Source organism: Macrobrachium nipponense, chromosome 4 (assembly GCF_015104395.2).
Source record: "Macrobrachium nipponense isolate FS-2020 chromosome 4, ASM1510439v2, whole genome shotgun sequence".
Lineage (NCBI taxonomy): Eukaryota > Metazoa > Arthropoda > Malacostraca > Decapoda > Palaemonidae > Macrobrachium > Macrobrachium nipponense.
Genome location: NC_061100.1, coordinates 47,537,750 through 47,555,932, shown reverse-complemented (window position 1 = coordinate 47,555,932; position 18,183 = coordinate 47,537,750). Strand labels below are relative to the sequence as shown.

Below are 18,183 nucleotides of genomic sequence, written 5' to 3'. Positions count from 1 at the left end.
CTTAAATTTGAACAAAATTCAAGTCTGTCACCAAAAACTCCCATATTATTATGATCTCCCAAAGATGCATAAAGACAGTAGCCAACTAAGACGTCATTTCAAGTGCCCAGTCAAATCTGGTCCAAATTATGCCAGTGGATTGTGAAAGTGTTATTTATAAGTCCAGTTAAGAAGGCATGTTTATACAGTTTGGTTTATTATACATAATGCCTTTAGAGTTTTTATCCCTGTAAAATGAATTACATTCTGAATGTGTAATATTATATACTACAGTAATTATAATATTTATATTTTTATTGCTGTTTTTAATCACTGTACGTATTATATTTTCCACTTAGCCGTCAGTATATTCGACCACTACCCTTGTGTTTAGTTTCTTCAACAGAACAGCAATTAAAATAACCCATAAGACAAGGCTGATGAAATATGTTATTACTGACTCCTTTTTCCCTAACATAATTTTACACATGTATTCACAGTTTTTTTAAATTTTTAAAGATGATATACTAGATACTCAGGCTCACTTTGGTATAGTATAATAATGCGTTCTGAATTAGCTGTAAAAGAGATATATACCAAATTAAAAAGAAATTTGTATTTTTCCTAACAAACAAACCTGCGATTTCATACGTTGAGTAATCCTTGCTTACTTATCTTTGGCTGATATTGAATCATCTCTGAAAAACAAATACTAATGCTATACCTGGGTTACGTGGTGTGACCTGGATCTACCTACCCTCTTCCATTGTGTGAGTCAGCCCATATGCAACTATGCTCATCCTCCTAGAAGGAATTAGAAATGAAAACTACATGGACCAGTATGAAGAGGGCAACTTTCCCTATATGAAAGGGTAGGTTCATATGTTATGAAAAATACAAATTTCTTTTTAATTGGTATTTGTTCCAACATGTATGCTTTCATACATGGAGCCTCATCTGAAGGCAGCAGGACAATCTGTCAGGTAAATGTGAGTGTTGCTACTTAATATTCCAAGGGCATGCTGTGTGTTCCATACTCACCCTTGCCCTCATGATGTTATCGGTGATGCCTTCCCCTCCAGATGGAGCTCCCATAGGGCTCTGTGTTATACAACCTGCTGAGCTCCCACTACTGGGCCCAAGGTGAAGATATCTAAGGACATGAGTGTTATGTCCTTGATGTAGAAAGAGTTGAATGTTGTTTGCCCCTTATAGGCCCCATCCCAGAGGGCCTGACTGACTGAATGGTTTTTCCTAGATGCCACCAACAGTCCTGTCCCTCTTATGTTATGAGCCCTGACTCTGGTTGGTACTGGGAATTCCACTACAGTCCAAGCAGTATGCCCTCACAATCACATCTCTCAGCCAGAAGGAGATGGTGTTCCTTGAAATCTCTTGCTTCTCCCAACCTGTACTTAGGGAAAGTTTCCGACAGGCTGGTCTGTGGGGGGCTGTACATTTAAGGTAGGCTCTCAGGGCTCTGACTGGGCATAGCAACATCTTGTCCTTTTTGCCCCCTATGAAGTTCTTTGATGAGGGGACAGAAAACCATTGAACCCTGGGTCATGTGTGGAGGGGTTGTGGGTTTTCACCTTGAACTCGGGAAGGAAGGTGAAGCCAATCGATGTCCACTCATGGGTGTGGGTAATGTTGAATGAGAGGGCATGCAGTTATGCCAATGCCAACAGGTCTAATGCCCTTTTGAGCAGTTCATAGGGCGGTTTCCTTGGTGATGCTCCACTGAGGAGATTTCAATTTCCAAGGGGAGCAACTCTTTTCAAACTTTCTGATGATGTCTGGCAGCTCCCATGACACTGAAAGGTCCATGCCCCTAGATTTTGAACACTTGGGCAAGGGCGGACCTATAACCATTAATTACAGATATGGAAAGGTTCTCCTCTTGACACCAGAAGAGAAGGAATTATGCCACATCCTCCAAAGACGTTTTAAGGAGATGGAGATCCCTCCCACTGAACCAGTGAAGGACTACCTTCCATTTTCCCTAGTACAAACCAATGGAAGAGGGCCTGAGGGGGCTGGCAATGACACGGCAGCTTGTCCTGAAAAACCTGGATTGCCTCTACCCATAAAGATGGAGGGAGGCTTTTGCCTGATGAAACCAGCCTTTGTGTTTGCTTCAGCAGGGTGGGATGGGGGAAGTTACCTTGGTATATCCACCAGCAGGTGGAGGAGGTCTGTGTACCACTCCACTTGATGTGTTATTGACATTGTTCCTCTTCCCACGTCCGTGAAATGCATGTGCCGTTCAGGTGGGTGCCCCGGTGCTTTTGGGATGTCTGCATATACCAGCAGCTCATGGGGCAGGCAGCTTATTTGTACCCCTGGCTGATGGTTTTATGGGTTCCACCACTGCAGATCCTCCAGTATCTTCCTTGTCACACTTGTATCCCCGTCAAGGCCTGTGAGTGGCATTCCCCCTTCTGCATTCTCCATGGCAGAGAATGGAGACAGAACTTGTCCTTGCATACCAATTTTTCCAAGGACACCTGGTGGCCCACCAGGACCTGTCTCTTCTTCATTATATTTGGTCTGGAGGCTAATGACCCCTCCTCTCCTGCTATTAGGCTGTCCAAACTCCTTCATGATATGTATTTGTTACCAGCGGTGACCAATGAAGGCAAACTGTTTGCTTGGTCTCTGGAAGACTGTCTGAGATATGCACCAGGTACAAGAAGCTGGGGGTAATCCTTGGGTGTCATGTTGTCAGGTTTCACTGAATCCAACTTCCTGTGAACCTTAAGGAACCTTAAGGACAAAGTCTGTAAAACTCCTCCCCTCATCTGAAACTTCCAGGAAGGAAGACTCTCCCCCTTCCTCCACGCTTGCTGCACTTCCCAGAGTATAATGGGTCCCAGGGGGTCCTGATCTCTGTTTCATTCTACCAGGTGGTTGTCCAATAACAGCCATTGTGGGGAGCCTGAGGCATATCTAGATTTATCTATGCTGTCCATGCATGAGATACAAGCCAAATTGGGGTTTACATCTATTGGCAACATGAATTTACAACAAGGCTTATCCTTGTCTGCACAATGACACACTGTAGGCTTCCTGTTTTCTTCCATCACTGCAGGAAGAGAGAGAGTGAGAACACACAAACACTAGGTATGCTGGGAAACGTAAACACGTGCCATCACTTGAGCTCTGAATTCACTATTCTGACCCCAGGAGTGATCTATCAAAAAGAAAAAAAACTTCCCACTGCATTGTTGAGGCTATATGGGCTGGGATGGAATCCCACCTAAAAAGAAACAACACTTATTCTGCACGCTATTCTCTTCACTCTGAGAAGAGGATGCAAGCAGGTCACATTCTATTATTCCACTCTTTGTCCTGCATCAAGGGACAAAAACCAACACACCATGCACAGAAACAACAATATAGACATAGAGATGAAAACTAAGTATAGCAAATACTGCCTGACAATCACTAGACATGGAGAGTACATATGTACTCCCAAAAACAAAGAACAGAGAACAGTATGAATAAATACAAGAAATGACGTGGTAAAAGTGCGAATGCTAAATCAAATCAAAGGCAGCCTCCTACCTGTTAGAATAAGTCTTGTAGAGGTAGTACATCCAAACTAAACTGTGGGATTGTGGAGTAGGGTGGCTGGCTCTTTTCTTCTCTTTCCACTGACCTTTTGAATAACAGGTAGGTGATAGATACTCATTTATAACTGGATAATCTGGATAAGCAACAAATTACATGTCTGTGCTTTACCTTCCAGCCATGTCACCCCCTGTGGAGATGAGTTAAGGTTATAGTATGTCTTTTCCAAGTCATTTGTGATTGTTCTGTAACACTTACAATGACTGTACATGTCGCTCCGTGAAATAGTACCAGAGAAAATACCAAGCTTAGGAAAAAGGAAAAACATAAAATATCTCCAAAGGGCAAATGAAAAACAATTAAGGTTAGTTCATTATAATCTAGATTAAGTTACAAGCTGGTAACATTAAGACTAAATAACCTTAAGACTATCATAAAATATAAGATACCATAGTAAATACACATTTAGATGGAAGGACGTCCGTCACCGAAGCGAATTGGAGAGAACCTAAGATCCTTTCTTGGTTTCTCCGGGACGTCTGTTTGCATTTTAGAAATTGTCTGGTTACCTTGGCTATTTCTCTCCTTTTCAACGGCGGAATTGATAGTGTGTGCGAATTCAAATTCCAACGAATTCCCAGCCACTGGAAACAGGACGCCGGGGTTAACCGGGACTTTGTCCTGTTTATCTTGAATCCTAGGTATTCTAGAAAACGGATGACCGTGGCGGTTGCTTTGCGACAATCTTTGATGCTTGAGGCCCACACGAGCCAATTGTCAAGATAGGCTACTACCATAATACCCTGAGACCTTAGTTCCTGGACTACCGTATCCGCCAACTTTGTAAATATCCTGGGGGCTATGTTGAGCCCGAATGGCATTACGTACCTTGAAGGAGTAGGCTTTGTTCCCTAACTTGAAGCCTAGGAATGGGCGGAAGTGCCTTGCTCTCAGGACATGATAGTAGGCGTCTGTAAGATCTATAGAGGTGGTGACGGCCCCATGGGGAAGTAAGGTCCGCACCTGTGAAATGGTCAGCATCTTGAAATTGTCGCATTGAATGAATAAATTTAGACGGGACAAGTCTAAGGTTACTCTTCGTTTGTCTGAGTCTTTCTTTGGCACGCTGAACAAGCGACCTTGAAATTTTAAATGTTTGACTTTTGACACTGCTCCTTTTTGAAGGAGATCGCGGGAATACTCTATCAACTCCGCTGTTGGTTCTTGATAGAAGGTGTTGGGTGGAGGTGGGCCTTGGATCCAACTCTACCCCAAACCTTTGGACACAATACTTTGGGCCCAATTGCTGAACCTCCAACGATGACGAAAGAGGTACAGCCTCATCCTACCTGGGGGTTCTCATTGGGTTGCTGATGAACGGCCTTCGCGTGAACCCCTGCCTCTGTTGGTAGCCCTTCCGCCGCCTCGTTGACAAAAGGCGCCTCTAGCTCTACTGCCCCTACCAAACCTATTGAAGGCCTGAAATGCCTGGCTTTCAAAGGTTGGGTTAAAGGCTGGGGAGACAGCAAAGGAGGTTGACGCCTGCGGCTGTTGGGGCTGAGTCAACAGCACAAACTGCTGTTGGGGTTGGCTCTTAGAGGTAGAGGGTTGGGGAACCGGTACTGCCTGAACCAAAGCTTCCTGCTGCAGTGCCTGGAAGGGCTGGAACTTCTTAGGCTTTTTCTTTCCTTTGGGATTCGATGTGGAAGACTCCGATTTTCTCTTGGAGACTAATCCCCACCGAACCCTCAGGCTTTGGTTCAACCTAGCAGCCTCATGTTGCACCTCGTTTACCGCTGAGGCTGGGAAGAGATCCGCCCCCCATATAGAAGAAGCCAGGAGTTTGTTGGGTTCGTGCCTGATTGTTGATTCTGCTAGAACATGCTTCCTGCAGTTCCTCCTAGCCACAACGAAATCATATAAGTCACATTGCATACTTAACAATTGTGCCTTAGCAATGATCTTGAACAATGGCTCTTGTGCATAGACAAGAGCCGCTGTCTCCGTCATGACTAGAGCGTTGAGGGACCTCGCAAGCCATGTCCTAGCATCGAATTCCGTCTGGATGAGCCCATCAGACAGCCTGGGTAGTCTCTCACTAAAGAGAGAGATGGCACAGTCAGGTTTGAGTTTGCCAACTGAGAAGGTGGCTGGGAGGTCTACCCATAGGTCATCTGTTCCAGGAAGTAGCAGAGATGTCGATTCCGTCTCCCGGAGCTGTGGCATAGGCTCATCTCTCATTGCAGCTTGCAGAGTTAGTTCTGCCACTTTAGATGTGAACGGGATTGGGGTTTCAGCGTCCACGGTGAAAATTGTGAATGGACTCTTGAAGGCCGTAACCTTTGTGTTAACACACTGCCATTCATCGAGGTTATGGATCCAAGCCTGTTGTGCCTGGTCCCGAGAGAGGATGACCGTCTCTTTCAGACCTTGTCCTCCCTGATCAAGGCAGACTCCGTAAGACGGACATAGCCTATGAAAGGGGCTTGCAACCCTGGTTGGTGGAACTCGAAGTCCTCAATCCTTCGAGTTCCGCAGCTGTCAATCGTAAGCATGCTGTTTACGAAAGGTGCATAGTTAGCTACCCTCCATGGGTTGCTTGGGTGGAAGGGAGGGAGAGTGGAGGAGTCCGGCATAACCTGGCCTTGGGGGTACTTGGCCGGCTTGTTGAAGCCCCGACGCTACGCCTTGCTGGAGACCTGCAACTATGGTCTCCTGAGTGACCAGCCTTTCCAAGATTTCTTGAAACTTGGTATTGACCAAGTTTCCAACCATGTTCCCCATTTGTTGCATCATATTGGATGCAAATGCTTCCTGTTCGAAGGAGGGGGGCTGTGGTCTCTCCTTGAATACCTTCGATATCACACCTTTAGAGGTGGATGCCACAGGGTCGGAAGAGGAAGAGTGGGCTCTTTCCTTGGAAGACTTAGTCTTCGACCCCTTGTAGAGAGACCCATGTTTGATTTTGTCCGCTCCGGGATGGTGAGCTGGAGTCTTACGGACTTGACTGGTGCTTGATTTTCTAGGAAGGGGCTTTGGCAGCGATTTAGAGTCATGCTTGCCCTTGACTTTAGGGATCGCCAAGAGGGATTTCGACCTAAATGCCGGAAATCCCCCGGAGAATCCCTGGAAGGAAGTAGAAGAGGAAGGAGAAGGTCTAGACGTGCTCAAGGGGAGGCCTTGAGCACCTACAAAGCTTGCCTCACTAGCATCCTTACCGTTGCCCATGCCGTCCACAGTCATGGGCTCGACGTCCAGATCGAGTGCCGCGACCTCCTCTGCGACCTCCTGCGCCGAAGCCGCCTCCGAATGTTGGGACACCGCGGCTTGAATAGAAGCTATGAGAGGAGCTGCTACTTCGGGGTCTACGTAGCCGGTGTTCCTCCCCCCGGGAAAGATCAAAGTAGCCATCTCTTGGGAGAGGATGTATGGCCTTGCCTTGGCTACGTTCCGCCCGAAGCCGCCCACCCATACCTTGAGGGTGGAGAGAGCAGCATCCCGAACAGACTGGGCTCCCTGTAAGAGAAGGTTAGTGTTAAACTTAAACTTATCTCTTATTATTATAACTTAACTTAGGAGGCATATGTTGGCATATATGTTACAGTGGTCCACCCCGTATCTCTATGTACACGCCGGAGAGTCACTTACATCAGAGGAGACTCGTTCCAAGAGATCGTAGCAGGTGATACAGTTCTCGTGATGCCACACTACTGAACCTTCCAGTTGGACTGCGCAGGTGACGTGGGTCCGGCAGACATCGTGCCCACAGGGATCCTGGAGGACGGCGTTGCAGCCGGTCTCCATACAATGGGTGGCCTGTAAATGAAATGATACATGAGTACCATTGTTAACCGTTCGGACAATGTCCGTAGTTGATATGCCATAACACCGGAGTGTTCCGGTGTTGTAAAATTATTCCCGTCTCGGCCTCCATGCTGGAGAAACCGAAAGAGCTAGTAACAAGTAGCTAACCTTATTTGCGGTGACACCGGAGAACAGAAAACTACTGAAGCGGGGTAGCTACTAATGCCATACACCGGGAAGGAGTAGTCCAAGCAGGTACGGGGTGTCGAGGTGGGAGAGATCGGGTGAGGCAGCGGCGCTTGGTAACTCCGCCATAAAACTTAAACTAAGAGGGAGGGGTAGCTCCCGAAGAAGCATGTTGGCTTCAAGTTAAAGTAAGACAAATACACAAAAAAAATATAAGGTGATAAATGAAATAATGTAAGCCCGCTGGAGGCCAGTCTCCAAATAGTCATCACCCACAAGGAGTTCGGCTATGCCGGAATCCTGTTCCGCCAGAGCGGGTGGGAGGGATGACTGAGGGCAAGGAAATGGCCCAGAGAGCCGAGGGAAGCCGAGCTCATCCAAGCCTGGTCGCCTGCCAAGGCTGGGTAGAGCTGTGCTCCTCCCGTACTCTGGAATGAGAACAGCTGGGTAGCGCCACCCGCACACCGTGGGTCCCCATGGGGGCCTCTCTCCATCCCTGAGGTGGAACTCGGATCGGCTGTCAGCGACAACGGGAGCGAGATATCACCCACCTGGGTGGGAGATGTCGGGGGGGGGAGCGAGGGGTGCGGTAGCGAGGTGGCTACTACGTGATCGCCTGGACCTCTCACGGTTGGGTGCAGACACCCACGAGGTGAAGGCCAGACGAAAGGAAGGCTATAGGCCAACCGAAGCCGACTCGCTGATATGAGATAAAATAAAACGAAAACTAAATAATACACGGGGGGGAATGAAATAAAATGAGATGAAGAGAAAGAGGAACGTCCTGGAGGACTAGGCAGGACCAACCAGGAAGGGTGGTCAAGACCTGGAAACTCCGAGCAGCTGGCCTAGTGTCGTGACGAATAAACACGGGACAGGCGGCCAGGGTAGGCTAGGACTAAAAGGAGGACTAGCATAATACTCACAGAGCCTAACAAGGTAACCTAACCAAAAGGGAACATGCATGTATGAAAACTGGTTCGGTAGGGTCCCGAAAGGCTACGAAAACGGGAACACGTGCTCGGTAAAATCCCCCATGTAGAGACAAAATCGTCAACAATGCATCACCAAAAATAATATAACAAGTAACAATACTGCTATAATAATTCGAGCTCACTCGATATGGGAGACCACGTGAGACAAAACGAGGAGACACAAAGGAGCACGCTACTAGGGCGGCTCAGGGCCGGCGCCGTGTGGGTCGTCGACTCATAAAAACCTAAATAATTTGGTTAAACCTGCCAAGGGCAGCCCCTAAATAGTGTCAACTATAATAGCAGTAGTACTTAACTTGGATGCAGAAGCAGATTGACGATCCATGTCGAAAGAAAATTCCAAAAAAGCGATAAACACAACACAGCAAAATAAAACGTGTGTGCAGCATAGTAGTGCTATCAAAGGAATGGCGGCAGAGGCGCTACCTACCCGGTAGTAGGTAGTGAGCCTTAGGTCAGCTCCTCTCTTTTTGAGGTTTTTGATGTAGGAAGAGGCTAAATGGAAAAGGACCTGTGGTAGTGGTTTCACTCGCCCCAGGAACCATACCGACACCTTTTTAATAAAGGTGAGCGAGCCAGAATAATCTGGCATTTCCAATTTAGCTGTTCTCTGGTATTATAACAATATTTTACCTTAGAAATAGTGCTAAAGGAACCTATTTCACGGAGCAACACGGGCCAAGCCCAGAAAGCCATACCTTATGTATCCTTTGTGATCAGTTTGTGCAGCTTTTGTTTCTTCATTATACAAAGTGCCCACAGGCATCACAACCATTTATGTACTTAACTTATGCAATGTCTGAACTATTCTGCTATGCCATGAAATTATTAGAGGATCCAGGTGTCAGTATAAGTTTATAGATTAATGGATGCATCAGACACAAAAATAGTCCTTTACTGTAGAATTTTAATGCATTAGAAAATGGATACACCAGAGCATGATCACCAAATGACTTAACAAATAAAATGTTATCAGCTTAATTTTTATTATTATGCTATTTTATTAATTTGCTTTTCTCTTTTTCCAAAGATTTTTTCAGCATTCCGGAACCCAGCATCTCGAGTATGTCATCTAAACATCAGTAAATGTACCTTAGGAGCCGAGGACCTTGTTTGTTTAGGTGAAACCGTTCGCTTCACTAAATGTCTGTCATCTCTGCGTATGGAAGGCCTATCAAGATTAGCAGAAATAATTCCAGTGCTTATAGCTTTACAGGTATGTAGTATTTTTAGTAAGTATGAAATATAGTACAGTCAGAACATTTTCTCTTTCTTGGCATTTCTTTTTTCTTAATATTCTTTCTGCACTTTATTTCTTTTACTCAGTTCATTCTGTTTTAAGTTTGTTCGTACCCCAGATGGTCACAGCCAAGATTGTTAAGACAGACTAACCCTAATAGACCTTTGGTTTATAAATTTTTGATATGAGTAGCATGGAGTTATCAGTGGAAAGCTTGTATCATTCTACAGTAGTTCTGTTCAAGAGTATCACTCTTCCTACTAACTTATATTTGTATATATTTTGAATTCATAGAAGGTCATGTGCAATCTTTAGAAAAATGTCCTCTGTCTGAAAGAATCTCTTTAGTTTACGGAGATACCTACCTATACCCGAAGAATGTGCTTTCTCTTTATTTAATTTTTTTAATGTGCTTCAGTATATGATGTACAGTATGTTTGTTGAAGCACTGTACATTAAAATCAGTTTACTGTCATGGTATACATACTACGTATACTATTACATGACATACTATCCCTGTTGACTATGCAGCCTTTAAATTCATCTACCTTGTAGATCATACCTGTATCCATATTCAGTAACTGCAAGGAAAGGTGACATATGTAGCATTTTATTTGAAAAACTATGAAGGCCCAGTGAAGAACTTAATGTACTACAAAAGGGGTATAGTATTAGCCAAAAGTTTATTAACCCTTTGATTTGACACAAAGTTTTTTTTCAGGAAAACACAACCTTGCAACTGCTGGACTTAACCTCACCTCATATCCTTCTTGGGGATGCAGCCTTGCAAGTTACTCTGAATGCTCTTGCTAAAAACAAATCGTTACGATTCCTAGTTTTGAATGGTTGGACCATTCAAGTAGAGGTAAGCTCTTTTGCACTATAATATTGTTATACCATGTCAGGCAGACTTAAAGAAGCTGTCCATGTTTATGTATACAGTAGTACCTCAGACTTCAAACTTAATCCATTCCAGAAGGCTGTTCGAAGTACAATTTGTTCGAAATATGAAACATATCCCTATAAGAAATAAAGGGATTCAGGATAATTTGTTCCAGCCAACCCAAAAAGTCCCCCTTTTCACATTTTTTCTATTAATGTGTTCAAAAGTTAAATTAAGAGTGTAAAGTAATGAAACAATACGTTATATGAAGTAAAATTTTAGAGATTTTATTTTTTCTGTATATGATTTACAAACTGGTGAATATGGCACCTGGCTGGCTGGGGATGGAGGGAGGAGAAATGGGAACCCTTTGAGGAAACTGGAATGGTCGCAGTAGGCAAAGGTTGATAACCGCAAATCAATTTTATTCATGTTTTGCAAGGATAATCAAAGGAATCGATAGTGTGTGTTTGATTGGGTGTCTGAGAGAGAGAGTAATCAGGATGTTTACAATTGGATCTTAAGTGCATGAAAGAGATTAATTATGTCACAACACATCAACTTACTGTTGGCAAATGGCAGACTTTAAAATAAACATGAGGAGTTTGCAGACAAATAAGTAATAAGTCAAGAATACAAGAAAAGGAAAGAGAGATAAAATAACTGTCCACAAGGAAGCTGTTTAAACAAGCAATTGAAGGCACACAGAAGCTGGACGCGGTGCCAGTTTGTTTATTACGGAGCTGAGTTACTTTTACAGTAGTAAAAAAATCGTAAAAAGCAATTGTCGCTAGATAGGTATTTTACTATAACAAAAAGAAGTGGTTTGGGCAGATCAACTGTAAGTGAAAGAAATGGGCGAATAATTATCCCAGCCCAGCTGGTAAGTCAGTGGGAAGCAGACCCCTTCCTCCCTCTCCTTTCCTCTCTCTTTCATCTCATTCAGTGGACCGAACACTGACTTAAGCAAACTTTTTTTTTCTGTATTGCATTTGATTGTTTTCATGTTTTATCACTATGTTAATTTAACTGTGAAATAACATAATATTTTTATGTGAATTGGTACTGCTTTTACGTAGCTTACATATCATTAGTAAAGAATTTACTGTCTCCTCTTCTCTCCTCAACAATATCATGACGCACGATAACCTAAAATCATTCTTTCATTATTCCTCAAAAATATAAACGCTCCCTCCCTCTACCTCAAGTTAGCTGTGCATTACCGCATTGATGGATGATTTTGATAACCTTTTATGCTAAATTTTATTGTGAAAAGCTTTGTTCGTTCATTTACTATTTTGTTAATATGGTTCAACTAGACCGTCTCACTCAGCACACTGAACAATGGCTCAATTAAGAACTTTTTTTTCTGTATTGCATTTGATTGTTTTCATATTTTATCATTACGTTGAATTTATTGTGAAATTCGCATTTTTATGTGAATTGTTATTACTTTTGCATGCATACAGTAATATTTTTACTCTCTCTTCTCCTCTCCTCAACATATCACCGCTTCCTCGTTCAGTCTCAAGCCAGCTGGGCATGACATCACCGCGGTTACATACAATTTTATACATCTGTTATTCTAAATTTTATATTTAAAGCTAAATTTTATGTTGAAATGCTTTATACTTTTATTTATTTTTTGTCGAATATGGTTATCATTAAACTAAATACATAGTAAATAGAAAAAATAATACAGTTTTTCTTGTAGGACACAGTAGGCCGTTGAATACAAGTATAAACTAGATAATCAGTCTGTTTGAAGTACGAGCATTTGTTCGACAAATGATACAAAACTTTCTCAAAAATTTTGCTCGAAAAATGGAAAGTTCGATATAAGAAACGTTCAACAAATGAGGTACCACTGTACATATATCCTTTAACAATTTTTCTAAGGTTAATATACTTCATGTCGTGGGTTAAAAACAAAATGGAAGACATAAAAATGTGTGCCATTTATAATATACTTATTATAAATTGAAGATTTTAGTATTTTTTGAATATAGTTTTACAAAAGTAACGTAGATTTGGGTTTGAATACAAACCCATAACTTGAAATGTCATTATATTTACTATACTAAAATATATCCCAGCCAAACATTGCCAAAGGATGAAGGAACACTTTACAGTAATTGCTGTGCCAATTTGGAAGTAGATCAGGTTATACAGCATGTAAGAATTAATTTTAAATTTTTTTAAGAATTTTTTTATTTAAATAACACACCCATAATGAATCTCAACTTATACCCCTGTCACATCGAACTCGTTCTCACTAGATCCCGAAAATTTTTGTCAAATGGACTTGCTGTCCATCCCGTCCTGTAAGTAGACGGAGTGACAATGTACTTAAAACGAGATGGACGTACTACAAACAGAACATATAACTACTGTAGCACTTTTGGAACATTTTCTATAGTAAGAACTCACATACGTAGTTAACTTACCCAATGTATATGACATAGGAGAAAAGTGGTGGTGGACTGGAGAGGTGCAAAAAATCAAAAGAAAATAAAAAACATTTTAGGACTGAAAAGTAAGGCATACACAAGGTGTAGAGGAACGGTACAGAGAAGAGGAAAGAGATGCGAGAAGGAGGGTAGGTATGGCTATTGGAAGTGCGGCAGAGCAGTTGAATGAAAGACTAGGAACAAGAGAAGGAGAAAAGGATATTCTATGTATAAGATTTCAAAATTGAGGAAAAAGCAGAGACAGGATTTGGGTAAACTGGGTGTCATCAAGGATAGAGATGGAAATATATTGTATAGGGATGAAGACAGTAAGAAGGGATGTAGAGAACATTTTGAACAACTTTTAAATACTGAAAATGAGAGAGGAGATTGGGGAATACAGAGGGGACCTGTGATGGAGGTCCAGGGTACAGAAGTGAAGAGAGCATTAAGTAAAATGTAGAATGGTAAAGCACCAGGTCCATCAGAGTTCTAAATTGAAATTATCAAATTACTAGGTACATATATATATATATATATATATATATATATATATATATATATATATATATATATATATATATTATATTATATATATATATATATATATATATATATATATATATTATATATATATATATATATATATATATATATATATATATATACTACGATATATACGTATATATATATATATATATATATATATATACATCATATATATATATATATATATATAGATATATATATATATATATATATATATATATATATATATATATATATATATATATATATATATATATATATAAATATATATATACACAGTGGTACCTCATATAATCCGTTCCGAGGCGGCCTTCATAACCTAAGCTTTTTGTATCTTGAACTGCATTTTACATGTAAATTGCCTAATTCGTTCCAAGCCCTACAAAAACACCCCAGTAAATTATAAGCTCACAACACATGTTCTAGGGCTACGACGCCGATCCAACGGAAGAAATATGACTCCAAAAAGGCAAAATACTGTACATATTTGAGTAATATTCAACTGCAAGTAATGTTCAACCCCATTTTTACTGCATATATTAGGACTTTAGCATATGTCCCTTAGCAATAAGCCTAGCCTATGTTAGCATTTGCTACTGTAGCCTAGTCTATGATTCTGACATCTAAACCTAAGAAGCTAAAAGCTTAGAATATGCCAATAAAATGTATAAATAATCAGTATGTACTCATTTCAAATAATTATTGATTAATCATTAACTATAAACATTAACTATAATACACACAAAAAAACTTCCAACCTTTTGTTTACGTTCAACACTTACGAGATACGAGTACCGAACGATCGCCAAGCAACCACTTTTACCTAGCACACAGTAAGTAATCATAAATTTTCATTATCTCTCTTCAACTACGTACTGAAACTACCAAACAGTATAATAACCATTCATTTCTATTCTTTATTCTATCTTTACCTAATGGAGATACCGATTTACTGACAGCTATAATGAAACATATAATATCAAAACAGAAGAAGAATTCTAGAAAATATTTTTTGACTTCGATGATAGCAGTCTGATTTATTTTATATTTTATAATATCTAATTCACAATTTTTTTTATTAAATGTATTGCATGTACTCTTTTCAAATAATTATTAAGTAACCATTAACTATAATAAAAAAAAAAAAGCTTCCAACCTTTTGTTTACGTTCAGCACTTACGAGTACCGAACGATTGCCAAGCAACCACTTTTACCTAGCACACAGTACAGTAATCAAATTTTAATTATCTCTCTTCAACTACTGAAACTACCAAACAGTATAATAACCATTCATTTCTATTCTTTATTCTATCTTTACCTAATTATTTTATTAATTAAATGTATTGAATGAATAAGTTTTTCTATTTACAGCATCCTTTTACCAATAGAATACGTAGAGCACATGGGGTAGATGCTGACCAATAGGAGAGCAGGATCTTACGACGGTGACTAGCATCAGGAACCAATGGGAGAGCGGGAGGATGGTGGCTAGTCTACTCAGTTGGCGGCGCGCGAGTTTTAAAATTGTTCTCGGTGGTCCGGGCGAATCTCGGGACTTTACAGCAACAACCTTTCGTAACCTGAACTATTTTCGTGTGTAGAGCCAAAAAAATCTTCGTATTTGCTTTCGTAACTTGAATTTTTCGTAAGTTGAGACTTTCGTATGTCAAGGTACCATTGTATATGCTATATATATTATATAATATTATATATATAATATATATATATATATAAATATTTTTATTAATAGATAGATATATCTAATATAGATATATATATATAAGATATTATATATATGTATATATATATATATATATATATATATATATATATATATATAGCTATATATATATATATATATATATATATATATATATATATATATATATATATATATATATATATATATATATATATAGCTATATATATACTAGTACTAGAATGGAGATGTCATGGATTGTGGTAACTGCAGGGGAATTAAACTAACAGCATGGATTGAAGTTTTAGAGAGGATACTGGATGAGAGATTAAGAGAGATTGTCAAGATTGGGAAACAGCAGTATGGATTCATGAGAAGAAGAGGGACAGTGGGTGCCATGTTCATAGTAAGACAGCTACAGAAAAATAGGCTAGAGGGAAACAGGAGCTCTATTGTGCATTTATAGACCTAGAGAAAGCGTACGATAGAATCGCAAGAGAAGTGATGCTCTGGTGTTTGAGAAAGAGGAAAGTTCCTGAAAAGTTGGTTAGGCTGGTCGAGATGATATATCAGAGAACAAGCACAAAAGTAATAACAGCATTGGGGAAACAGAAAACTTTGAAGTTAGTGTTGGATTACACCAGGGGTCAGCATTAGTGTTTGAGAAAAAGGAAAGTTCCCAAAAAGTTGGTTAGGCTGGTCGAGATGATATATCAAAGAACAAGCACAAAAGTAATAACAGCATTGAGGAAACACAAAACTTTGAAGTTAGTATTGGATTGTACCAGGGGTCAGCATTAAGCCCATTTTTGTTTATGTCGATCTTGGATGTGTTGTGTAAAGAGATCAGTAATGAAGGGCTGTGGGAGTTGTATGCTGATGATCTGGAGATTACTGCTGAAAATGGGGAGGACCTACAGAGAAGAGTTGAAGAGTGGCAGGAGTCTTTAGAGAAGGGTGGCTTAAAGGTGCATGTAAATTAAACAGAAGTTTTGGTGAGCAGTAGGGAAGATAGAGACAGAATAGTAATACAAGAAAGTGGAGGCATGATTATAAAACAGGCAGAAAAGATTAAATACTTAGGATCTACTTTAAGCCAAGAGGGAGGATATGAGGCTGAAGTTGACAGTTGTATAAAACCTGTGTGGGGAAAGTGGAGAGATATAGCTGGAGTGGTATGTGATAAGAAAATGCCAATCAAGCTAAAAGTCAAGATCTATAGCGCATTGATAAGACCAGTGTTAGTGAATGGATCGGAAGCATGGGCTCTAAGAAGAAGAGAGCAAGTAAAGCTTGAGAGAACAGAGATGTGAATGCTGAGGTGGATGATTGGAATATCACTGCTTGAGGGATTGGAAAATGATGAAATAAGAAGGGCAGGCTTAGTAAAGATTACAGAGGTGATAAGAGAGTCATGATTGAGATGGCATGGGCATGTGTTGAGGATGGATGACACAGATTGAGTGAAGAGGGCTTGGGAGGAACCTGTTAGAGGAAGAAGATTGAGAGGGAGACAGAGAATTAGATGCCGAGATCAAGTGAAGGAAGATTTGGAGAGAAGAGGTTTGGTGGAGGATGATAGAAGACAGTGAAGAAGGCACATCAGGCAACCAACCGCTTGATGTAGGGATAATGATGGGAAAGAAGATGTATATCACATAGGAACAGGTAACCCAAGTATATCATAATGAGGAATTATAGTGGAGTGAGAGGTGAAGGATGCTCCTTCTGTCTAGAGTTCTCTCCAACAGAAGGGACCACTTATTCTGTTATTTTGACATGGCCAAAAGAATATATATTTCAAAAATAATATATAATATAAATAAAAATCGGCAAATATTGTTTTAAGAACTCCAAGATCCCACCATTAAAACATATCATTGACATCCAAATTATTCTTTCAAATTAATGATGTTAATAAAGTCCTTTCCTTATCTCAAAACATTGATTAAATTTAATTTGATAGTTGCTGACCCTCATGTTTTCATAAACTCTTGTATAAGTCTTGCCCCCTGAGCCACTAAGAAATTGCACTGTATTTCTTATGATGAGCTTTCTAATTTGTCCTGAGGGAAAAAAAAAAACAATTTTACCTCTTGTAGAGTCTATGATTCTTCAGAGTTCTTCAAGGGTAAGCCTACAACAGGACAAAAGAGAATGTTAATATTCTCAAACATAATTTTTAAGTGAGGGAGTAACAAAGGGCACACTCAAACAATTAGTACCAGTCAGCGGGGTTAGAACCTTTACAACATAGTGTCAAAATACAGGTCAAGGAATCTAGTCTTTTGTCAGGAGTGACCTTACCTGATAAAGCATAGAGTCTAACTGACTTGCCTTAAAGATGCAGATGACATGAGCAAGATCGTGTTCTGTGTAAGGTCAAATAAAGATGCTTTCACAAAAGCTTCACATGCTGCTCTTTTAAAATTTTAAGTATGTACAAGAAAGATACCACTTCTAGGGTATTATAGGATATTAGCTCAGGAGGCGAAGAAATATCTCTCTCAAGTCTAGGAAATCCAGACCTGTAACCTCTGATAGGTCCTCTAGTCAGGAAATTTTCTTGGTCTGTCCACCAGTTAGAAGAGAATGAGAATGTCCAAAAATCACTCTGGTTCAGCTCAGGCTTAACAAGAGTGGTCTTGGGGTCTGTATGGATTAATTAACAAACCTTTCAATGCCAATGTTCCTTGGGCCATGTAAGAATCTTTGACCAAATGACTTTACCTTTCTGACTTCATGCATCCTTGATATTTTAGGGAAGCAGATGATGTCATTAAGCATTACTCATCCATTCAAGGCTGGAAGCAAGAGAGATCAGT

General features: G+C 40.4%; 1 protein-coding gene across 5 annotated transcripts in view; it reads left to right on the top strand.

The window, feature by feature from the left end:
• The window catches only part of LOC135210913 (uncharacterized), a 350,754-nt gene that overhangs the window by 289,652 nt on the left and 42,919 nt on the right, over positions 1-18,183 (top strand). For all 5 annotated transcript variants that reach the window (XM_064243867.1, XM_064243865.1, XM_064243868.1 and 2 more), the window contains 2 exons: positions 9,568-9,753; positions 10,499-10,642. In XM_064243867.1, coding sequence (XP_064099937.1) covers positions 9,568-9,753; positions 10,499-10,642 — 330 coding nt within the window. The remainder of the gene's footprint in view (positions 1-9,567; positions 9,754-10,498; positions 10,643-18,183) is intronic.